The following is a 25,411-nucleotide window of genomic DNA, read 5'->3' on the forward strand; positions in this document are numbered from 1 at the left end:
CTTGTTATGTTCGATCTCGCCAAAAGGGATGCCCCGAATCTCATCCTTAGCACGAAGTTTAATCGCCAAGGGTTCTATGCTTAAAGCAAAGAGAAGGGGCGAGAGACTACACCCCTGTCGCGTACCCCTACTCAGAGCAAAGGGGGAAGAGGAACAGCCATTAACCAACAAACGTGAGGTAAGCTGAAAATAGTTGGCTTTCACCATATTAATAAAAGGGTCCACAAACCTGAATTTTCTCATAGTTCACTAAAGAAAAGCCCAATCAACCCGGTCGAAGGCCTTTTTCGCATCAAGACCCACTAAACTGCGGGAATCCGGAATCTCAAGGTCTTCCCAATCAAATGGATCGTGCGTCGAATGTTATCATAGGTTTGTCTGCCTTTGATAAATCACGATTGGTCGGGATGAATTAGCGTAGGCATCAACGATTCTAATTGTGCCGCTAAAACCGCAGAGTAAAGCTTGGCATTCAAATTGAGGAGCGCAATTGGCAAATAAGAACCGCATGAATGCGGATCCTTACCAGGTTTAGGGATGACGGAAATCATGGCTTCCGCCATCGAATGTGAGACCAGCTCATCAGTAGCCACAGCCTGAAATAGGGCAGTAAGATGGTGAAGAAGTTCTGCGCAAAAACACCTGTAAACGTGGGCCCGAGGCTTTGTGTAGCTTAAGTCTCCAGATAGCCTCACTAATCTCGCCCTGGGTGATGGGGGCCTCCAATTCCGCAGCAGACGCCTTCGATAATTGCGGAATGTCAAGGCTATCTAGGAACTGTTGCTGCCATGGTGTGTCCGGCGTAGTGCCCTAATGTAGCTCCCTGTAGATTGCCCCAAACACATCAGCCTTAGCAGTGTCTGAGTGGATGATATGTACCTGGCGATCTAGGATCCCCCCAATAAAGTTTTTTTCCGTTTGTACACGTAGCTGGCGTGCTAAGTGGGAACCCACCTTATTACCCTGCAGGAAAGATGACTGACGGCTCTTCAATAGGGTGAATTCTGCCCAGTTGGAATAGATAGATCTCAATTTGCCCCTGAGAGCAGTAAGCTGCCTATGCAAAACGTGTGTTGGATTGGTTATGTGCGCCTGCTCCACCGCCCCCAATTCTTCCTCTAAGGCCTCCCGTTCCCTCGCCCTCTGCTTGTTTAGATTTGAGTTAAGTTGAATTCATTTACCCTGAATCACTTCTTTAAAAGCATCCCAGTTGTTCTGAGGGGTTGTGACCTGGGGGTCGTTATGTAAGAAAAAATCGGCGATGGCCGCTCGCAACTCCTCCTTGGCTACTGGGTCTCGGATCAAACCTAGCGGAAAATACCACTGATGGGTTCTGGGGGTGGACCCTGCCCATCGAAGGTCCAGAGTAATCAAGCTATGGTCAGACACTGAAATCGGCATAATCTGGGCAGCCTGTAGAGCCCCTAACAACGCCTGGCTGACAAATATATAGTCGATCCTCGCATACGTCTTATGCACGTGGGAATAATGGATATAATCTGTAGTGTGCGCCAGGAATCAACGAGCCCCAAATCTGTGAATTTCTGTTGTATCCTACGTGGGATTGTACTAGTAGCTGCCCTGTTGGAGCTAGTGCTGTCCACAAACCCCTGCCAAACAAGATTAAAATCCCCTAACACAATGACCCCTTCAGCAAAACCCCCTATTAAATCAAGTGCTTGTGAAAGAAAGGCAGACTTTTCTGAATTAGGTGCATACAGGGAGACAAAAGTGCAGGGCACACCCCTCAAACGACCCTTAACCAGTAGCAGCCTTCCCTCTTTGTCAGATTTTTGAGACTCGAATTGGAAGTTCGCGGACACATGAAACAGTAGCACCACTCCATTGTGTTTCGAAGCGGCATAGGAGGAATAGATAATTGGGTAACATCTGTGACGTAACCTAGAGATTTCAGCCTTCTTAAAATGAGTTTCCTGTAAGGCTATCACTTCAAATTTGCGATCAGTCAAATACTTCCAGATCTTTTGGCGCTTCTGTGGGGAGTTTAGACCATTAACATCCCACGAAGCGATGGTAACCATCAGACATACGGTCCCCCCCCGCCCTCCCGTTCCGCCAATGATATCCCCCCCAGCACAGAAGCCCTGTTACATTGAACACATGGCCCCTTCCACTTTCTCTGCACCACGCCCATCCGCCCTCTCCCTCGAATAACATACAGCTGCCTTGCAAAATAGAACCAAGTACAAACAAATACCCCCGTAGTCACCACCGGCATCCCCCCCCAACTCCCTGATCCCCCCCCCCCCCCAACAACCCCAAAACCCCGGTGCCGAAGGGTCCAAAGACTCTCGGCGAATACTCCTCCCCAACTCAAAAGGAGGAATACTGAGAATCACGGACAAGACCCGCACCTCCCGATCGTAAAGCTCAGATAACCTAAGGGAAAGCGCAATAGCAAACATGCAGGAAAATAAAAACCCCAGTGTCCTTGGAATGAGAAAGCAGTGGGATAGTCTCTCACTGTCGAGCGTGCCTGCCATCAGGGTGAGACATGGCGTCCCTCAGTAGTATGGCACCACAGAGAAACCTCTCTGTGGCACGGCTAGAGCGTGGAGACCAAACAGACAATCACAAAAGTCCCAGGCGGTTCCAAGGACGCCAGCCGGGAGCCGCAGATGAACTGAAGTCCCAATGGCCAACACAGGAACAACAGCCCCTTAAAGATTAGACGGTCTCCAGTAGAGAAATAGGAACGACAGAGCTACGAAGAACGACAACAGCGGTACATGCCAGTACCGGGCTCCAGGTAGCGAGCCTCCCAGCCGGGAGGCCATAAACATCCAGAAATGTGGTGGAGATGTAGTGAGCACTCAAGCAACACTTCCAAAGCCAGAAATGAGGCAATAACCTTCAGCGGCTTCTGGTGAAGGTGTGCCATGCATTGGAGCCACTCCGCGGCACCCCCGCCGCCTCTGCGGAGCCCGAGTCGGGAGACTCTTCAGGAAGTGGAAGCCCCAAAACCTTCAAACCTTCTGTCAGGTCGGTAATGTGGTGAGTTTTCTTACCAAACTCGAAAATGAGACAATTTTCCACCTGTAGCGGATCTTATCCTCTTGTAGCTTAGTGGTAACAGGGTGCAGGGTCTGCGGGCGGGCCAGAGTCGCAGCCGCCAGATCTTGGTACAGAGAGCAGTCATACCCCTAAAAAGAGACCTCCTTCATTTTTCTGGATGCCGATAGAATGGCCTCTTTAACTTTGAATGAATGTAGCTTCACCAGAACATCATGCAGTCTCTTGCGAGGCCCTGTCTGCAGAGCTCCCACCCGATGCACTCTGTTGATCTTAATCTTAAGGTGCTGAGGGGCGAGGATCTCATCAAAGAGAACAGACACAAAGGCCTCCAAGTCCGATACATCCGCCCCTTCCTCCAAATTCCGAATCCGAAGGTTCTTCCTCTGGGTTCTGTTCTCCAGGTCTTCCGCCTTGAGCTGAACCTGCTGCAACTAGGACCGGAGGGACTGCTGTGTGTCGTGCATCTTGGCCTGGGCGGACGATAGGGTCTGCCTTTGCCCTTCAACCTCCAGCAGACGGGATCCTATGGCATCTACATCCTGCCGCAGGGTGGTAAGCTTCTCGGTAAGGTCAGCCTTCAGTTGATCTACTGATGTTCTGAGGTCTTGTTTAAACTCCCTGCAGAGCTCCACCTTGAAGTCCCGGAGTGTCGCCAAGAGGTCCTCGCGGGTGAGCGCCATGTCTTGCAATGGCTCAGGATCCTCCAGAGAAAGCACCTGGCCCGAGGCCTTAAAATAAGTTGAGACCTTGTTCGTCTGCTTTTTAGGAGGCATAAGATCCCTCCCCCTGGAACCAGCGGATGACCGGAGGGTACCCGCGTCAAACCAGGATCGAGAAGTGACCAGGGCTGCTACCTGCGGGGAGGTAGGGATGACCAATGCGTGAATCCTCACACCGCAGATCCTTGAAGCTATCAGCAGAGCAAAGCACCCCACCAGGAAAGTCGGTGTACTCTGGGATCTCCGCCAAAGAATGGAGCCCACTTCAGGCCCAGGTGCACCCCCGCTGCTCCGCCCGACCTCCGCGGAGCTCACCACCGCCACTCCCACATAGAATCAAGGCTCCCCACGTCCTACTCCACTGCTGCCAAGCGTGGGGCGGCCACCGCCGCCATGTTAAGGTCGGGCACAGTCATCCATAGACGTGGGAAGAGACCACCATAGTGCGGCCCTCAGGAGACGACCATGGTGCGCAGGATCACCACTGCAGCCGTGCGAGGGGCACAAGCGATGCCCCTATAACTGCCTGTACCTGCTAATGCCTCCACTGCGCACCGTTGCCGAAGGGGCACCAAAATCGGGCAAGCCGCTCTGTCGTACTTGCCGCACCCCAGCAGCTCGGGACACCGACTCCAACTGCTCCTCCTCAGCCAGTCGTCATAGGGGACCTCTCGCCGCAGCTCTTCGGAGCCACTCGGGCCGGCCCAGTCCCCGGTCACCACTCGGGACACCCGGCGCCGCTCTCCACAAAATGGCGCCCGGGGTCCGCGAGTGTCTCTGGGACTCCTCTCTCAACACCGCTGCATCTGTCTCCCGGCCTCGCGGTCGTCACCCATCAGACCGGACACCTCCAGCAAGCTGCGGATGCCCGAAGAGCAGCTACAACCATCCCCAACGCGCAGGTAAAGGCCAAAGAACGATCGGGCGGGTGCGGAACTGAGTGATATCACGACCGCTCCATCATCTTACTTGGCCACGCCCCCATGGATTGGTGATGCCAGATTTTTAAATCTTACTCCGTTAAAGACTAGAAGAAAGTGAAAGATCCTAAGGTGCGGAGAAACAGACTGATGTCTAGGAAAATTAACAATAATACTAGCTGTGGCATTTTGGATGTTCTGCAGGAATGAAGTGGGATAATTAGGATGCCCTATAGAGAGCATTGCAATTGTCAAATAATGCAGTGATCAAAGCAAGCACCATAGAGTTTCAGTTAGACATTTGGAGCGAATACAGGATTTTTCAATGAGATGTGAAAAGGGTGAAACAAGTGATTGGGAGAATAGCGATTTGTGATTTAAGAATCAGTTAGATCCCTAGTTTTGATTGTCTTAGTGGGGAGTAGGTATGTCAAACAACACGTACAGATCATTCTACCCAGAGGAACCTGGGTCAAATCAGATAGATATATACACAATTGAGTTGTCTTATTGGTTAAATTATTTAGAATATCTACACACCCTAGATAATCAATCACACTAGGGTGTGTTAGTCAAGTGTCTTGGCCAAATACAAAGGCCCATAGCTCTATAAATATTATATTATTCAAATTTCATAATAAGAGTAGTCTTCCACACCAATGTCAAAGGAGGATTCTGTGATGACATTTTGCTGATTGGTGTATTATTTTATGACACCTTGTTCTTCTGGTGTATGTATGTAAATACAGTCTTGTAGTGAGCACTTTATTGCACTTTGTACCATCTGCACGCCTGAATGGCAGCTATTGTTGCAGTGTGAGGCCGGATTCACATATGATCAAAACTTCATTTTTTGAGAATTTAGTTTGAGCAGCTGCTTCGTATTGCTGATGCCACCAATGAGGCATGCTTTGGACGTATCCCGAGTGGAGAAGAGATTTTCAGAAATGGAAACTAAGATGAGTGTCATCAGTGTAACATACAATAGAGAAGCCTTGGGATTGTACCGGTTGAGCAAGAGGGGTTGTGCATACTGTCAAAAAGCTGGGGCAGACTGAGAAGCCCTGAGGTACCCAGAACGTGAGATGGCGAGCTGAAGGTTTGCAAGCAAGTGTGATACAGTTTGTGTGCGACCCAGCATGAAGGAGTGGGGCCAATTAAGAGCAGAGTCTGTGGCAGAATTAAAAGATGTTCCAGAAGGATGGGATGAAAAACAGTATCAAATGCCACAGAAAGGTAGGGCAAAATAAGATGAGCTGTGTTATTGATGTTTATATGTTAGATAGCGCCCTGGCTGGAACCACACCCATTTAGGAGACAATGGGTGTCCTTCTTCTATGTTGACAACTCCTAGCTGTGAGAGACTGTATATAGGCAGGAACATTCATTTCCTCTGTGTTCTCGCACTCGAGAGTCACAGCTTTGGGCTACGTTGATGACGAAGCTGTCCTTACGGTAAGAGATAATTGGCTGTGGATACATTGTTAAACTTCGAATGACTAGAGAGGTAGATTGAGATAGTATACCTGTGCGAGGGAAAAAAAACAAATTGGGCATGTGTTATGAAGGCATCTGGGTGCCAATTGGGTGCAGCACATATGGATTTGTGTTGGGAGCGTGATGTAACATATACGGTTCCATTAGCCAAGTCTCGGACGACTGAGTGGATAGTGATGACGGTGGATATTTTCTGAGATGTTAGGAATAGTTTGATACTTGAGCGCACGTGCTGCAACCCAGACAAAGTAATGGATATGTAAAGCGGGGACACGATTTTGCGTTTTGAACAAGTTAGCATGACAGCATAGAGGTTGCGGCTGGAGGATGTGTTTGGATAGCTAGGTTATTACACTCCCTTTAGTGTGACACTTTCTGAGATGGTAGAAATAGTTAGATACATTAACGCATGTGTTGCTACTCTGACAATGCAATGGATATGCTAAGCGGGGACACACATTTGCGTTTAAACAAGTAAGCATGACCGCATAGAGGTTGGCTGGATGGTGTGTTATGTTAGCGAGTTTATTACACTCCCTTGAGTTATTGGGATGAATAAGGCGGCGGCGCGAACAGGTGTTAAGTGATTTCTGGTTCGAAAGTTGATATATGTGAATTTACTGTATTGTATGGATCTTACCTAATGATAGATACAAGTATTGTCTTTGGAGGAGACCTTTCCTGAATGAAGAACCGATTTTAATGCAGAAGACCGATATTTTACCAATTGTGGATTGGAATTATCACCACATAAGAAGTAGGTTTTCCATCTGCGTGTCAGATTTAGAAATGGAAGTAGGCATGTATACGAGGATTTTGTTCTAATGCCTGGTTTCTTTAATTTACTGAGGAATATACCAAAGAGTGTAGAGGTATTTGTAATGGGTTCTCGCATACGCATGACTCTGGGTTTTAAGGTGAATATATTGATCACTCTTCCATCACCTATTGTCTTTTTTTTTGTGTTTTTGTACTTGCATCTGACAATCTAGAGTCCTTATTTAGGCTGTTCTTTAATCGATGTCAGATAAGTATCATCACAGTTTTTTTACTAGCACACGGTCTTAGATTGGAAATTAGCTCTTTCACTGTGTCGTCACAAATGTTTTCCTCCATCACCAATCAGCAGGTAATCAGGGATGTCACATTTTTTCATCCCCTATAGTTCGGCTTAAGAGTAAGGTTGGGCCCTTGTTTGGCATGGGTGTCATGTTTATTTGTTCTACCTTGTGCATGTTTATAACATGTTTGTCCTCAGAGGTGTATAATTATACCTCTATTTATGGGGAACTTCTAATGTGATAATGCATACCAGTGTATGTATGGTGTTACTTCGGTCTTTTGTTTGTGTTTATACAGCCTTGAGAAAGTCGCGGGACGATTTCCCAGTGTATGCGAATAAACACGTGTCGGCTGAAGAGAAACTATAAGAATAAAGAAAGAAAAACAAGAAACTCAAAATACTGTGTTAATATTTATGCATACAATGTGCAGACAAATGTTTAGATACACTACAGATGTGTGCAGAGGATTTCCTTTGTCATTACCCAGACATTTGTACTTTAAATTCACTGACATCAATCTTAATAATGGATGCCGAGCTGGCTGGTGAAGATTTCTACGGTGTCATAGAATTACAAATATGTGCATAAGATAGACTGTGCTTGTGACCAACTGGTATCCTTCTCCTTCTATTACCACAGAAAGTAAAAGAAAATAGAGAATTTATGAGGTGGTACGAAGTTACTTTTCTGCACAATAGTTAGCCATTGTATTTCAAGGGTGTGCTATCAGTAGCGTAGCAAGGCCAGGTGGTACCCGGTGAGGAAAATTTCTTGTCACACACCCCCCCTCCCCCCCCCACACACACACACATTTGTTGCGTTTGTTGAATGAACTAGGAAGTTTAAAAAAAAATATTTTAAAACTCATATTTTTGCTTTTTTGTCTCCCCCCTCATTAATGACACCCGGGGCGGCCCGCACCCACTGCAGCCCCTTCCTACGCCGCAATGTGCACTATCACCTGCAGAGAGCACTGTGCTCTGCACACAGCAGCTGATGCTATCTGGTGCCAAGCTGAATATCGAAAGCATCACATAAGCCATACCCATCACATTTATGGGAGGGTCCAACACACCAGTTTACATCTTGAAAGTGGCTGCTGGCCTCTCGTCATGGTTGTGCACACATCACATCTCTGAATCAAATGTTGGACGTCTCTGAATCAAATGTTGGACGTGTACCTCTTTAAAGAGCAGTTACAATGAATCTTTATAAAAAGAATGATTTAATTTAAGACTGCATGTATAAGGTAGCAAAAAATAACAAGCACTAGCAAAGTCTGCCACGGAAAACGAAAACAACGGTTATTGTGGTTTATTATTTTTTTTATTGCAAACCTATGGCGAAAAATAAAAATAACGTGGCCATCATGAGCTTGCAAAAAAAATGTTATCTTTAAAAACTTTCACTGAGGTGGCCGTTTTACTAGTAATGTATTTTTTGTAACTAAAAGCCTTTCAGATGTGTCATGCATTTTGTTGTTATAATTGTTTGTGAAGGAAACAAGATTAAATGACTACCTAACCAAGCATTCATACTGCAGGCAGCTACAATGTTACAAAGTCATTTAAACACTTTATAACAGCAACTATAAATAAAAAAAGAACTGGAAATGAATCACAAAATATCAATATCAGGCCCCTGAATTGCGGGCAAAATAAATAATCAGTATTCAAAGTTAATATAAAAAAGAATTATGAAGAAAAAAAAACACTTTGAGCCAGCTTTGTCATGTAAATGAAAGCAATATTTTAGGTGGATGTGAACAATGTGAACTGGCTTTGTGCAGTCCCGCAAAGTGAAGGGAGCTGACCAACTTCTCTTTGCTATCAGAAGAAAAATGGGAATGACAGTTCACCAGACCTATGGATGAAGCCTGCTGCCAAAATCCTCCTCGATGTATGTATACTGTGTATGACTTTATGGAGAAAAACAAAACTAATAATCTGACAAGACAGTTGTCTCAAAGATCAGACCGAAAACGTCAGTCCACAGAGAGTAACGAAAAGGTCACATGGCATGTTTGTTAAGGATACCTACTGGACAAAAACATACAAATTCAAGACAGGACATTTTAGTGAGCAACAAAACGTCTCAATAATAGTCTAAAAAATAAATGTTTCTGCATGCTGATGAGCTAAATAAATAAGATCGATTATTGTATTTTATTAGTTCACATTATTTGCTAAAGTTTAATCATCTGAAAAAAATCCATTAATAATATCCCAATTGCGCTTCCCAGGATTCACAGCAACTCATGTTTGTAAGAAAAAACAACAACTCTGAACTAAGGTTCTTTTTTACCTGTTGAATTATTAAACAGCCATGACTTGGTAAACAGGGCGCCTAAGTGTGACGCTCATCCTCGTTCTTGAATCCTGGACACGCCTATTGGCAGTCATCCACTGGACAAACAGTGGAAGGACCTTATCACCCCTTGTGCGGTTTTCCTATGCATCTTCTATGAACGACAACTTGAACAACTAACATTCCCCTGCTCAAAAACAAGCCCTCTTCAAGATAATTTTAGAAAGTAACAAAAGTCAGTATAAATTGTGTTTTCAACAATAAGGTTGATACAAATTTCTACTGCCTGCGTGAACTTTACAAAACTAATTTATATTTAAAAAAATACTAATGCAGCATAAAAAAACGATACCATACATAAGGTGGGAGAAAAAATTGTGAAACAAATGGCATGGCTTTAGCGGCAAGAGTTGCCAGCGTACTCACTCGGTCGCACAGCTCTTCAAATGTACAGTCTGCAATGGTCCCACAAGCCTTCCTCAGCCTCAGCTCTCTGCCTTGCACTTTCAGGATCCTTGGTCTAGTTACTATGGGAACAGGAACAAAGCCTCAGCCCTATCCTGGATAATTAGTATAAAATTCATCTCTTACGGCTAGGAAATGCAAAGCTTGATGAATAATAGCACATGATTCAACACATAAATTAGACAAAATGCTGATACAATGACTGCCACTTGAGTGTGGCATCAGCCCCGAAAGGAGCAATGGAACTTATTAATTGGTCAGCCGAGATTGGTCATTGTGCTCTAAATGTATTCCCTTTCAAGAGAAATTAACTTACGTACTATCATTTTGTTTCTGAGCCAGCTCATCAAACAACTTATCCATGACAGCCTCCACATCAGCCTCACTTGTGCTAGAGTGAAAAGAATAATAGAATATGAAATTAATAACACTTGAATCTAACATCAAACAGCTGCCTGGGCTCGCTTAGCTTTTTGCCCAAATAAAAAAAAGAGAACAGGATGTTATGGTCTAAATACAAACATTAGATTTAGAATACACTTAAAGCGGAGAATATTAACTCTCAGGTAGATGATTCCGCCTTATTTGCATACACTGAAAGACTTCTGCGCTCCAAGCTGTTTGCAGTAATGAAGCAGCGCAGTCAAAGCAAACCCACTCGCCCCGCTCATGCACAATGAGGAAGAAAGGACCCCGCTCTCGCCTGCATCCCAATTACAAGCAAAAAGACAAGCCGGCCAAACAGCCACCCAAGGTTGGGTTGACGCTCCGAGGATGGCCATGAAACGAAGTACTGCGTGCTCGTTTGCGAGAACCAGAGGCGACAGTCCATACAGTTCCTTCTACAGAACCTAGGTATTCCAAAGTAAAGCCAATGTATTATTTATTTTTGTGTTTTATAGAGTGCGAACTTGACTCGTTAGGGTATCAGAGCGCTTTACAGGAATCATAGAATTGTACAAAAGGCTTGGACTAACAAAGTGAACAATCGATAAGGAGGGGGGGTGCTGGATACATAAGGGATAGAAAGACCCGTATGTACAGTATACGTTTACAATTACTCCAGACAAGACCCCATTGCTGGTTACATAGTGGATAGAAGGACACCTATGTACAGTTTACAATTAAAATTACTCAAGATAAGGCCACAGGTTTCTTAGTGGGGTGACTGAGTAATGCGAGGGGAGGCAATAATCGGAAATAGACTGGGGACTCAGTGGTGTTAATGGAAAAGGCTCCATCTATAGCATCATTGTTTCTAGCTCAGCCTAAACTATTAGAAAATGTATTAACACTTTCACTTTGAATAGATAGGTTAAAGTTGATATCAAATATGTCAATTTATTATCCCACAGTGCTGCTGTAGTTCGGTTGTAAGGCATTTGACAACATAAAAAAATGTAATCAATTTTACTACAACCCATCATACAAGTGGGGTTTTTCGATTATGTATCTTAGCCCAGCAAGGCACAGGGTGGTGTCAAAATCTTACAAATGGGGTTTGATTTGGAAAGACTGAAATCCTTTGGGGTGCTTCATGGTCCTCAAAGACTGGAGAGTCCCCCAAAGAATATAGCATCGCCCTCTAACAGATTCGCAAACCCTCTTCACCTTTTTCCTCAATTTACTTGCAGCATAACCAATCGTATTAATTAACGATCAGAATAATGATTTGAACTTAAAAAAAAAAAAAGAATTGATACAGATTATCTGAAACCCACAGACCAGGTTTAATTTTTAAGCGCCCCTGTTTTTTCAGTACAGGCATTTTTATTACCCTAATAACTGCAGGATGCATAGATATTTTTTTTATTTCAACAAGACAAATCAATATCAACAAATTTAACTAGAAAGGGCTGAAAATGGAGTTAATATATTCATCCAGCCCTTCGCCTACAAATCACCCCCGTCCACTCGCAATCAATGAGGTCGAGTTAGAAGAACGCGACTTGCAATTATGCTTAAAATAGATAAGTTACTGATGGAGGAAACCCATACGCTCATTACGTCTGATTCCCTTACACGTGTGTTGTGATTATACGTAACATAGATGTACAGAGTTTCACACTGTTTAACTCCTAGCTTTCCTTTCATTCCAGGCTTCAGGCTTGTAGTGTCTTTCTGCCATGATGTACAGCAGCGTACAGTGGAGAGTAGCGGAGAGTCGAGCAGAGCAGCGTAGAGTGGTGTAAAGTACAGTGGTGCAGAGAGTCAGGTTACTGGTTGAGGGGGGGTGAAATGTTACTCAAGCAGCAACCACAATCCTCGTCAGGGTGAGGCACAAGCAAACCTCAAATTAACCTGTGCTCAACCCACTGGTAGCTTTACACAGAGCAGTCAGGCTTAACTTAGAGGCAATGTGTAAGGCATTTATGCAGCACTTCAAAAAATAATGAAGTGAAACCCAATAGAAGAAATATTCCACATCAATTTAGAAAAATAGAGCAAAATGTAATAAATGAAACAAGAGCAAAAAGACAAAAATACAATCAGTAGAACTAGAGATATGAAATTGGAAGTTTTAGGTGAAAATAGCGCCAATAAGCCCAAAATGCTACTCGTGCTATCTGGAAGTGGAGGAGAAAGTCACATGTTCAGGCCGACCGTGATGGAATGTGGGTCGAATACAAGGAATAGGTTAGTCCTACTGAAAACTTACCATCTCAGTCCAACGCAAATAGTCCCGTTCGTGGTGAAGATGGTCGCAAGGAGCAGAGAAGCATTGCAGATTGTCGCAGCTGTAGCAACTAGATCCTGTTGCCATAGCATGGGGTCAGGCCATAACATCACAGTAGCGTTTCCCGCGAGTAGTCTATGTTGTAGCGCAAAGGGTCGAGTTGACGGAACTTTGCATTGGCGGGCTGTGCGAGTGACAAGGTTTCGGCACCAACAGGCCTGTTCGCAGTCGCAAAGAATGTAAAAACTTTAAGTAAGCCTCTATGAGGCCATACCAAGGGTCTAGGACCTGAGGGGCACCACTTGGGGGTCAGGGACTTAGTCCAGGTGGATTTGGGTGCTGGTTCAGGTTGTCTTGACCCTTTTATGGCCCTGTGGTTCCAAACAGGAGACAGTAGACTAGCCCTTGAAGTCAGTCTGGGAGTCCTGGATTCTGGTGCAGGTCCAAATCCTTCTGACTCGGGCAGGAGGGCAGCAAGGCAGCAGTCCAGCAAGACAGCAGGGCAGCAGTCCAGCAGAGAGGCAGTCCAGCAGAGTGGTACAGTAGTCCTTCCTGGTGGGGACTCCACAGGTCCAGAAGTATACTGAAGAATTGGTGTCTGAGGTCCAATATTTATACCTGGGTCTTCCTTTGAAGTGGGAGAAGCTTCTAGAGGTTTCTCCTTGAAGTGCACTTTCCTGCCTCCTGTGCCTTGGCTCCATACTAACTAAAAGGGATATGCAGCCATTTGCGTAGAGGCAGGACTCAGCCTATTCAAGTGTAAGTAGGGGTGAGCCCAGCTCCGTCCTACCATCCTGCCAGTAATGGCCCATCCAGGCATACCTATGCTCTCTATTGCGAATGGCTATCTCTGAGGAATACACAAAGCTTAACTGTCAGCTACACCTAGTCATGTGACCCAGGATCAGGCTGCCGGCACAAAATGGTTAGGACAAAAAAATACCAACTTTCTAAAAATGACATTTTCAGATTAAAAATCCGACTTTACCATTAAAGAGGGATTTTAATTAAAATTCTTTAGACTCCAAGCTTAACCTGTCTACCTGTTCCCAGTTGGAAGTTATAGCTTTCTAAATGTATTATGGTAACTACAATGTTATCCTATGAGAGAGGTAGGCCTTTAGTCGTTTTGCACTATCAGAACATATAAGATTTAAAAGTACATGTCCAACTTTTGAAATATACTGCAGTCTGACCTATGGGAAGTCCAATGCCAGTTTAAAACTGCACACACAGGCTGCAATATTAGTCCTGAGATATGTTTAAAGAGCTACTTAGGGGGGTGTGGCATAATCAAGGTTGCAAGCCCACTAGTAGCATTTCATTTGCAGACCCTGGCCACAGGTAGTGCCATGTTACAAGGGACTTACAAGTAAATTAAATATGCCAATTGGGTATAAGCCAATTCTATCAGGTTTTAGGGAGAGAGTACAAACACTTTTGCAATGGTTACCCGTGGTAAAGTGCTGCAGAGTCCTGAGATTAGGAAAAAGGAAGTCAGCAAAACAGGTGGGATGAAGTCAAAATCTGAGGGGGGGAAATGCACCAAGGATGCCAGGTCTAACAGTCATGGAGTGACAGAGTACATTGGCATAGAGTGGAGTAGTGTAGACTGTGCTGAGTGGCATGGAATGGCTGGGGTGGCTTAGAGTTGGGTGGCATAGAGTACAGTGGCATAGAGTGGGGTGGTGCATAGAGTGGGGTGGTGTATAGAGTGAAGTAGCACAGAATGGAATGGCGAAGAGTAGAGTGGCGTAGAGTGGTCTCTTTTAGCCATGTTTTGCAACAGTATGGCTAATGGTCAGCATGGCTGAAAGCTAGTGGTGTGACGTAGCATGCGTAGAGGAGAGTGGAGTAGAATAGTGTAGTGTGGAGAGGCACAGACTGGCATGGCATGGAGTGGCATACAATGTAGTGGGTGGAATAGAATGGAGTGATGTAGAGTGGATTGAGGGGAGTGGAATGGGTTGGAGAGGAGTGGAGTGGAGTGGAGTGGAGTGGAGAGGAGTGGAGTGGAGTGGCATGGAGTGGAGTGAAAGGAATAGTACCTAAATCACAGTGCGAGCAGTGGATGGAGTCTAAGATGAATCAATCTGTATTTGGTCCATGCTCCATACAAAGAAAAGTGCCTCCTGGTATGTGCTGGCCAATTAGAAGGCAGCCAAGAAGAGTGGCAATGATACCAACAAAAGGTAAGCAATGTGAGGCTTCAAGCCTTTTACAGTAAACAATACCCCTCCCTGTCGGCAGGCGAGACTGAACAATGGTATCCAGAACTATGAGGTGAATGATAGCAAGCCTCTGGCAGGGTGAAGAACCTTGTGCTCGGACTTGTCTCAATTCATAAATACATCTCTGCTTTTATAATTTTACATTCTAAAGAAGTCTACACATTTTTACCTTAATCCCAAAACCAAAGATTACATGCTACAAAAGTTTTTGCATTTTCTAACTTTTCTTATCACATGCCTGTTTCCCGCTACTCAGTGTTTAAACTCTCTATGTAGTGTACAAACCACATATTTAGGGTACCATAAATTGCCACATTTAACTAAATATGTATTATCTTTCTTCAAAGTGATGTCACCCCTCCACCGCTGTAAAAATGAGCGGCGGGTGAGGGGAAACACACCTTACCATTCTTGTAATACTTAAGCCTCCTACATTGAAGTGTACGTTTTCAAAGTGTAAAAAAGTGTGAGTTAGGACAGTGCAAATTGTTGTTAATGCCCTCAAAGTTTTTTATTTTTTTATTTTTGTTCACCAGGAAGTTACAGAGAAACACATTCGAATGCATTGAATGACACATAAGTATGCATAAAAGAAAAAAAAGGATAATTTTAGGGCATACAGCTGTTCGATCACAGTACATCAGCTTCACACATTGCATCATCTTATCTAGGCATCTTGCAGTCCCTCCCCTCCTCTGCAAAAAAAAGACAGAAACAGAAATAAAGCAGGGTGTCTTGTACTACCGTATTTCAGCAGCACCCGACTATCAAACCTTCACATCATATAGTACTTGGTGGAGTTTGAATCGAGGTCTATACCCTCCCCCCACGCGCTTTCAGCTATGCACCATCACTCAGGAACATAAGTGTTCATGTGCTTTCTTGTTGCGCTTGCAAATAGTCCACCAGCGGTTGCCAGAAGTCCTTTGGTCTGGAGGCCATGGGTAGACCCTCTTCATAAGTCCCCAAAGTTTCTTTACAGTATAGCATATCAGATATCCATTGTTTGAATCTTGGCGGCCGTCTGCTCCCCCATTTAATGGCCACCCTTCTTTTTGCTAGTAGGAGTGCCACCGTCAATAATTTTCTTCTTCTGACTTGTTTGAGCCTGTGTGTGCCTAGCAGGCAGGTTAATGGGGTATTTGGAACAGTGTCAGCTAGCATTTGTGAGAGGGCATCCGTCACCTGCCTCCAGTAGGCTTCCAAATCTGGGCAGGCCCAAGCTATGGGGATAAAATCTGCGCCCCGCATCTGGCATCTCTGACACCTGTCATCATCTCTTAGACCAAATCTGTGCAACTTTACTGGAGTATAGTATGATTGGTGTAAAAACTGTAGTATGCGCAGATTGCAGTTCGATGTAAGCAAGTGAAGCTGGGCGCAGCTGTAATCCCAGTCAGCCTCAGAGATAGGCATCCCTGTCTGGTCCGCCCATCGGGATAATGACCTATTTTCGTCTATAGTCTGTTCGTGTTGTGATGCGGTGTATAATTTTGTGACCAGCTTGGTGCGGGTGGGTGCCGTCAGTAGGATCTGCAAGGCTTGAAGGGACGGCGGTTCGTGTGGGAACGTGGAATAGAGATCTTTGATGGCCGCCCTAAGCCTGTGGTATGCGAACAGTTTCAGTGGTGTTCTGTGCGCACTTAGTTCCGGCTCTTGTATGGATATGAACTTGTTATGGGGAAAGATCGCACTCATTGTCCGGAGGCCCATGGCATCCAGCTCCCCCATCATTTTCTTCTCGCAAGTGACTGACAATTTGGGATGATTCGCCAATGGGAGCGCTGGTGCGTATAGAGGCAGTTTCCGTGCTCTGGACGCCAGCGTGTACCACGCCTTGGATGTGCACTTCACCGGGTGTATAGTGTCATTGGGGTAGTAGCTCACCACGTCTGTAAGGTATTGTGTCAGTCGCCTGGGGCGAACACTGTCTGTCTCAACGGCAATATGTGGTATGTGACTATGTGGGTGCAGCCAGTAATGTGCGTGTTGTGCTTGGGCACAGTAGTAGTACAATTGCAAATCAGGGGCCGCAAAGCCCCCTTGGTGATATGGTTTTGTGAGCGTTTTCCACCCAATCCGCGGTTGTTTCCCCGCCCAGGTCAGACGTTGTAGCACAGTTCGTAGTCTCTTAAAGAAAGCTTTTGATAGCCACACTGGAATGTTCCAGAACAGATAAAGGAATCTGGGTAATATTACCATTTTTTGTAATGCAATCCTGTCGGCCAGGGACAGTGGGAGTTTAATCCATTTGTCCACCGTTTCCTCTAGCTTTGTCAATGCCACTCCGTAGTTACGCCGAATTACCTCATCGGGGTCATGGTGGACCCAAATGCCGAGGTATTTTACAGGGTCTGTTTCCCAATTTAGGGGGTATTCCAGTGTGGGTTGCTTGGTCGCCTCTGTCAGTGGAATCACCACTGATTTCCCCCAGTTTATGCTCAGTCCGGCGAACTGTTCATATTTTATGTATTCCCGTATCAAGGGGTTCAAATTTGCGTCTGGATCTCGTGTGTAGAGGACCATGTCGTCCGCATATAGTGATATTCCGACCGGTCTCAGCTCGAACTGAAGGGCAGAGGCAGGGTGGTTCTGCCTAATCTTGCATGCTAGAGGCTCGACCACAAGCGTGAACAATATGGGTGACAGAGGGCACCCCTGCCTAGTGCCGCGGCCTATGGCGAATCCGTGGGAGGTGTTTCCGTTTATGCGTACTCTCGCGGTGGGGGCAGTGTATAGCATGGTTATCCATTTCACAAAATTTGGAGGGAACCCCACTCGGACAAGAACTGTCAGCAGAAAGTCCCATTCGACTGAGTCGAAGGCTTTGGCTGCGTCCAGGAGTGCCGCTGTGGCAGGTATTTCAGGGTCCAGACTATGATACATCGTGAAAATTGTCCTGATGTTCTGCGTGGTAGACCTCGTGGGGATAAATCCCGCTTGGTCAGGGAGCACCAGTTGCTGGAGCAATAATTGTATTCTGGTAGCTATTACTTTGGCTAATATTTTAACGTCTACATTTATTAGGGAGAGGGGCCGATATGCGTCACATGTGGTTAGGTCCTTTCCGGGAGAATCCCTTCCTCATAAGAAACATCGTACATTAGCAGCAGGTCTCGGTATTCCTTATAAAATTCGCCCGGTAGGCCATCGAGCCCAGGGGCCTTATTGTTCGGAAGCGAGTTTATTGCATCTTTGAATTTATCCTTTATAATAGTATGGCCTAAGAACTGTCTCTGTGCATCCGAGAGCCAGGCCAGCCCCACATCATCCAGGTAATCGTGAATCTCCTGAATCGTGTTCGTAGTCTTAGGTGTGTATAGCTGTGAGTAAAATTTACGGAAGCAATTCACGATACTAGGAGTGTCATATCAGTTCACCGTCCGCATTCCTAATTTGTGTTATGTAGGTGTTAGTCTGTCTGGCTTTGATTTTCTGCGATAGCGTTCTACCTGGTCTACCTCCCTCACCAAACGCCCGAGCTCGGTATTGTGCCGACATGTACTTTGCCTCCGTGTCTGCATATTCGTGGAATTCCGTGATCTTCTGCCTAATGGTAGCTTGTGTCACTGAACTCGGAGAGGCGGCGTTCACCGCCTCCAGAACCCCAATGTCACGTTCCAACATTTCCATTTGCTGCCGGATGTCTTTAAGTATGCCTGCTTGCTTCCCGATGCAGTGCCCTCTGATAGTGACCTTGAAAGCCTCCCAAAGTGTGCAGGCGCTATCCACCGACCCCACATTTGCACTAAAATAGTCTATAATAGCTTGTTTCAGCTCCCCGTGGAATACTTGATCCTTCAACGCATTGTGTGGGAGGCGCCACATATATTCCCGTATGTATGTGTTAGCAATTTAAGGTGCAACTTCACCGGGGAGTGGTCAGAGAGTGTTTTAGGCAGATGCTCTATCTTCTGAACCCAAGTGCTCATCTCCCTTGTGATCAGCCAATAATCCAGCCTGGACCATGTATTATGTGTCTGTGATGTACATGTGCCTTCTCTCGCCCCTGGGTGTCTCTCCCTCCAAATGTCCACTAGCTGCCATTCCTCCATACCATCTTTGACTACCTTGGCTGAGTGTCTGTCTGTTCTGTGTTGGCCAGTTGACCTATCTATGGCGGGATCTAAGCAGGTGTTAAAATCTCCCCCCAGCAAGATATGCGACGGCTGCAGGTCGCGTATTTTCGCATAGATATAGGCAAAAAACTGAGGGTCGTCCACATTCGGGCCATATACAGTAAGGATGGTGAGGGTCACCCCTCCGAAGTTCCCTCGAATCCACCCGAAGCGACCTTGGTCATCTGTGGCAGAGTCGATAAGGATGAAAGGAATGCCCCGTTTAACCAGTATCAGGACCCCTCTCGCATATGTCGAATAAGACGACGCAACGGCAGCCTGTGCCCACCTATTTCCTATTTTCAGATCTCTAGCAGGGTTCAGGTGTGTCTCTTGTAAGCAGGCCACATTAATTCCATGCCTATCAATATATGCCATCACTTTACGTATCTTACGTGGATCTTGGAGCCCCCGTACATTCCACGTCAGTAGGGACAAGGGCCTGGTTTGTGTCAAAACATTATGCATAGCATGCTGGCTAAACGACATCTGTGTTCAGTGGTAAGTAAAGTGTGACTAACAGCTGACTCCCCATTGCATACATCATGGTCTCCCCCAGCCTCTCGGTGAATTTTACAGTTTCTTCCCTCCCCCTCCCTCCACCCACTCCGTTCACCCCAACTCAACAAAGCCATAATCCCCAACCCCACAACTATCTCCTGTAGAGAATGAACAGAGGTTTGGTGTGCTACCTCGTGGGCAGGAGCAGCCTTGACCTATCCCCCACAGGAACAAGTGGGGGGGGGAGGCCATGCATGCGTTTAAACCTCAACAGTAGCTAGAAGTTGGCACAGGTAATCAACAATTTCCACATTCTGAACAATCATCCCCTTTTTGTTACGCTACCAATGTTCGTTCGACAGTGGTGTCAGCATAAACAAAACAGTCGATATTGTGAGGGTAGACTTATCTGGCCTTCCGGAGGAACTAGTTCGTCCATCTTAGTGTCCCCAATCATGGCGCAGTGTCCATAACTGAGATGTCCTGCCAGGGTGGTCATTGCCGAACTGTATGTCGATAGCAATTGCAAATCTAAACCACTCTTCGGAGCCTATTCCACATCAGACATGCCTTCATTGTCCATAGGTTGCTCCCTCGGGGATCGTCGGCGCCCTCCATTCGATCTTCGCGCCTGCAGATATTTTTGAACGTCCTTGGGGTCATTGAAAACTTTTATTGTGCCATTGTCCGTGATCTTCAGCATCGCTGGGTACAGCATTGCGTATGGGATTTGCAGCTCACGTAGCTTTTGTTTTGTCGCATTAAACTTTTTCCTCGCTTCTTGCACAGGCTGGGTGAAGTCCGGATATAGGGCTATGTTCATGTCCTCGTGTTGCAACGATTTTAGATCCCTCGCCTTCCGTAGCACCGCATCCCTGTCGCGATAATTTAACAGTTTTGCTATGATCGGCCTGGGTTTTTCCCCAACCGGCGGTTTCTGGGTTAGGGTTCTGTGGGCCCTTTCGACGATGAAAACCTCTGAGAATGTGTCTCTCCCCAGGAGCGCTATCAGCAGTTTTTCAACATACTGTTCCATCGGACCAGTGTTCGTCGTTTCTGCAACACCCATAATTCTTATGTTGGATCGTCGTGACCTGGCTTTCAAATCGCCCGCCTTTGCCTGCAGTGCCGCTAATTGTTTGTCCACATCGGTTTGTTTGCTAGACTGTTGGTTGGTGGCGTCTTCAACGTCGGAGATCCTCCGTTCCGCCATGTCCAGCCTCTCCGTGTGGCGGTCCAGCCTTTCCGACATGCGATCCACTCTGTAGGTTAGCGTGTCCAGTTTCCCATCCATGCTTGTCAACGTCGTCTGTATGGACAAAAACATTGATTGGACGCTTTCGGTCGGCAGGTCTCTGGGCTGAGTCCCGGGTGGGGTGCTTGTTTGCTGGTCCGTGTCGGGCTGTCCCGGTTGTTTCTTCTGGGCGTCAAAAGTAAGTTTGGCTTGATTTCTGTCCGGTTTACCCATGGCGACCAGCCACGTGCCAACCAAGGTGGACCGTAGGGGAGTCTCGCTGTTGGCGTGGGCCCTCGGCGACCTTTATGAGTCGGGGAAACGATCTGCGGGGGTAAACGTAGGCGATGGCCGTCCGTTTCCCGCCGTGACGGTTACAGGATTTTCGGGCCGCTACGCCGCACTTGGTCTGTGATTGCCACCGCTCTTACCCTAGTCTTGTTTAGTATGATCTGCACCGTCCCCCGCGACTCGTTGTCTGCGAGGCCTCCACCGCGGCCTTACCCTCGGGACCCTGGTCGATCTCCGGGCCGGTGTGCGTGCCGTGCGTCACCGGCCTTCAATGGTACGACAGGGCGGTGCTGTAGAACATTCCTGGCGCCGCGGACCTCCGCTTGGCAGCTCCTCGAAAAATCACCTTCCCGGCCGCCTTTTCGATCGCTGTTTTCTGTCGAATGTGGAGCTTCAGATCAGCTGTCGACAAATGCTATTTGTAGATCGAAAACGTCTAGCTACATGTAGGATAAGGATGATTTATATCAGCCTCGCCGAGGAGCTCGCGCACTACGCGGCCATTCCTTGTCGCGGCTAGCTCTGCCCCCCTTAATGCCCTCAAAGTTAAACCTATGTCGCCGGTCCTTTCGTATCACCAATCCCTTTGCATACACTAGGTGTCATAAAGGAGGAAAAATCTGCATGTTTGGCAGAACATCCATATTCAAAAGCAACATATTCCCCTTTTTTTTCGCTCCAAGTCTCTTCTGTGTGGACACGTTTTGAGATTTGGGACCAAAGAGTGCAGAAAAAATTTATTTCTCTCAGGTCTGGTTCCAACGCATTCGCGAACAATAGGAAATAATGGCGAAGCACAAAAGGACTATAAAGTGGAGAAAGCTCAGGATAACCCTGTCAAGAAAACAGGCTTCCAATTACAGCCCGTTGAAAGGCAGCATCTGAAAGGCACTGCCATGCAGAGAGAAATGGATGCAGAAGATATCAAGGGCAAACAAGATTGTGAACAACAGATCTTCTGGATGTCTTATTTTCCTGAAACGCAGTGGTTCCTTACAGGGATCTCGTTACGACGGTAATCAACTCTACGTTACACTATGCAATGCATAATGGAAGCCAGTGGACAACTGAAGTTGGAGACACTTCCATGTCACTGTCATTTGAGTTGCATTGGAGAGACAAGTGTGGGAGATTGTCCATACTCCTCTGGTGTGTCAAAACCACATTTTAGAGCTCAATTTACAATCTGTATTCTGAACTCGTGTGTTAACCACACTAGAGTAAAACCACCTGAAAATACTGCACACATCTCCTGGTTTATTCAGAAATCTAGAAGGACCACAGGGAAACTGAAGGACTGATCAAGCGAAACACATTGAGGCCAACTTACAATGGAATTCAGGAGTTTGTGAAGTAGTACTATAGACGTGCTGCATCACATTTGCAAATTGGCCCCAGAAAGACTAACTCCTTGTTAGTAAAAGTGCATAGAGGGTACAGCGCTTTCTATTTTTGCTAATTGCATATGGAAAATTCCCCGATCAATTCCTGAATATTCCCATTTTCGATGTTATGAGGCCAATTCATAAAGGCATTTAATCGTACAGTACTGCAGGTTTCTACTTAAAGTAGACAAATTCCTTTATGAATGGTCTCCTTCGTTTTGCTGAAAAATGCTTCGCTTAAGAAGCTGAAAGAGACTGGACTTTACTAACTTAACTAGTGTCAGGACAGGTCTTCCCAAAGCCATTTATAATTTGAGAATCTCAAAGATGCATAGGCTCAAATGAAGCCCTAAGTATTATGACTGTCATAGCAAGTTTTAATTCTTGAAAGAAATGAGTGTAAGCAAGTCCAACAAGAGGTTTTATTTGCAGACTGGTCAGATAAACAAAATCTTTTGTCCAGAGTAATGCTGCAAGCTTTGAGTGGCACCAATAACTGAGAGGAACTCGCCTGATTACCTTCGTATCCTACAGGAAGGGTCCAACACACCCAGGAATGTTTACATATTTAGAGATCTTCTGGAATCCTAACTACTTGCTTTTGGAACTGCACTGAAAGGCAAATGCATTATGGGACCTCCTGCCTTTTTGTATTTAGAGCTACAAATGAACCACTATTTCTGGAATATCCACCGGGAAAATATATTGTTTAGATCCCATTTATGTTCTATATGACTATCTTCAGTCAAAGATAATGACTAGTAGTAAGGCAAATCGGAATTGTGGCATTACTAATCTATAGTAGAAACACTACAGTGGCAGTGAGTGCAAACAAGGCTTCATTCAGTCCTACCGTTAAAGCCTGACTGTAGCAGTGTAAAAACTGCAATTCAGTCTTTCAAAATAAACCCTTTTGACATGTAAAAACCTTCCTTTAAAATAATAATAAATCACCCCTATGTAGGCCTTGTAGCCCACAAGGCAGCATATATGATATGTTAAAGTTGGACAGGTAGAAACGTAATCTTATCATGTCCTTACAATGACTAGAACCCAAAAGCTATTTCCGCTCTTAAAGAACCTACCTGTCCTATGTAATATATGCAGAGTACAGATTAAAATATTAATATTGTATCTCTGGAATGGGGAATGGAACCAGGTAGAAAAAGAAATAAACAACTACTTTTAGCAACCCAATTCAATAGTAAAGTCAGATTTCTAGTAAATATTAAGGAAAAGTAATTTTCAGAAAATTACCCTTTCCCTACTTGAGGTTCTTGGATGCTAAACAATAGGCAGACCTGAATGAGCACAGATGACGACTCTGAACCTCATAGAATTCGTAGTCAAATTCTGCTTCTGTCAGATCCCTCTTACCAAGTCTGCTTCGTTTACATATAACACTTGGGGCACACTTGAAAGGGAAGAGACTAGGATACCAAGACCATTATTGTGCCAGGTTGCTGAAGGACTCTGCTCTGTTCCTACCACACATCTCTCTATAGGTTTACTTATACCCTTGGGGCACACTTGACAGGGAGGAGGACAGGGTGCCTAGACTATTCTGGTAGATTCACTGTCTGGTTGCATTAAGACTCTGCTTTTGTCCTATCAGCCTTCTGTAGCTTGGTTTATTGTAGGCACAGTGGCTGCTTCCAACTGGATTTTAGTGTTAGATGTGGGAAAACACAAGGATTACCAGAGTACACTTCCCACACACAACCACAGCCCAAGTTTAGTGTGGCTAAAGATTTTTGCAATCTTGAAAATGCAAAAAGTGGGTAAGGGTAGCCCATGAAACGTTTACCCCGTTGGTCAAGGCGTTCCCAGGAGTCATTCACACCCACTAACAAGTGCAGGGCATAAATGCATAAATGTGCCAGGGCATAAATGTGGCGCCTTAAAGCACCTACTTCAAAATACTTTCTGGACCTGTGCAAGATTAGAAGTGGACTGGGTCTGCTGTCCGTGTTCTGAGAGGAGTCCTAAAGGACTGGACCTGTTTCTTCTTGTACCCAGGACAAAGAAGTGGACACCAAGGCTCATAAGACAGATCTCCAGCCAGGGATAAAACACAAGCTACAAGAGGTTTGAAACTACCCAGCTGATCAGTAGCGACTGCTCCTGGAATGGATCCTGATGTTGGCCTCTGCTTGGCAACCTGTGAGTCTTTAAGTACCTTCCCTTAGGTTCTGGAGCGCTTCAGTAGTGTACTGCTTTGATGAAATGGGAATTAAAGTGCTAAGTCAGACGATAAAATCTTTGACCAGGACAAACCTGTTTGGTGTATTTGGCCTGCGCGCCAACGCGGTCAGCTCCTAATTCCACCTAGGATCTGGTGTACCGCGACCACTGAATATCTTTGCCACTTTGTGTTTTTAGGATTAATTTCCATTTGAAAATTCATACCTTCGGTTACTCTTACTAAACATTTTTGTGTAATTTTGTTTATTAAATTTTACTTCATTGTTTTCATTTGATTCAAGATTTTTATTGTTTTGTATTTTCACTTTATTCGTGTTTTAGTACTACATAAGTACTTTACACATTGCCATAAGTTAAGTCTGTCTGCTCTGTGCCATTGCTATCAGGAGGTTGAGCTCAGGTTAATTCTGTGAGTTAGAGGGTTTACCCTGATAAGCTCTTTTTGGGCACAATGGCAATGCCTTATTGGGACACCAACATGGCCTAATAATCTGCACTCTTTGTAGAACTAGACTTCTTTTATTTAGTACAATAAAAAATTATAGCACAAATAGAGTCAAAAAGAAAGCTCAGTAGATCTACATTTGATTTCCAGAAGGGAAAACCTAATTTGTCATCCAACTTCCTCGATCAATAAAATGAGACCCATTGGGCTAAGTATTATAATAGCTATTATTTAAGTGTGTGAAACAATTCAAAATGTATCCAAAGAAGGTAAATTCTGACAATTCAGTCATCTACCTAGAATGAAATCTTATTAT

The 25,411-nt window shown here is 45.4% G+C and overlaps 1 protein-coding gene across 1 annotated transcript in view; it reads right to left on the reverse strand.

Moving 5' to 3' along the window:
• Window positions 1-25,411, reverse strand: part of AFG1L (AFG1 like ATPase) — a 562,248-nt gene that overhangs the window by 115,316 nt on the left and 421,521 nt on the right. Inside the window, exons 9-10 of the mRNA XM_078648410.1 lie at window positions 10,329-10,399; window positions 9,970-10,070 (exon numbers count right to left, since the gene is read on the reverse strand). Coding sequence (XP_078504536.1) covers window positions 9,970-10,070; window positions 10,329-10,399 — 172 coding nt within the window. The remainder of the gene's footprint in view (window positions 1-9,969; window positions 10,071-10,328; window positions 10,400-25,411) is intronic.

This window comes from Lissotriton helveticus, chromosome 6, assembly GCF_964261635.1.
Source record: "Lissotriton helveticus chromosome 6, aLisHel1.1, whole genome shotgun sequence".
NCBI classification, from domain to species: Eukaryota; Metazoa; Chordata; class Amphibia; order Caudata; family Salamandridae; genus Lissotriton; species Lissotriton helveticus.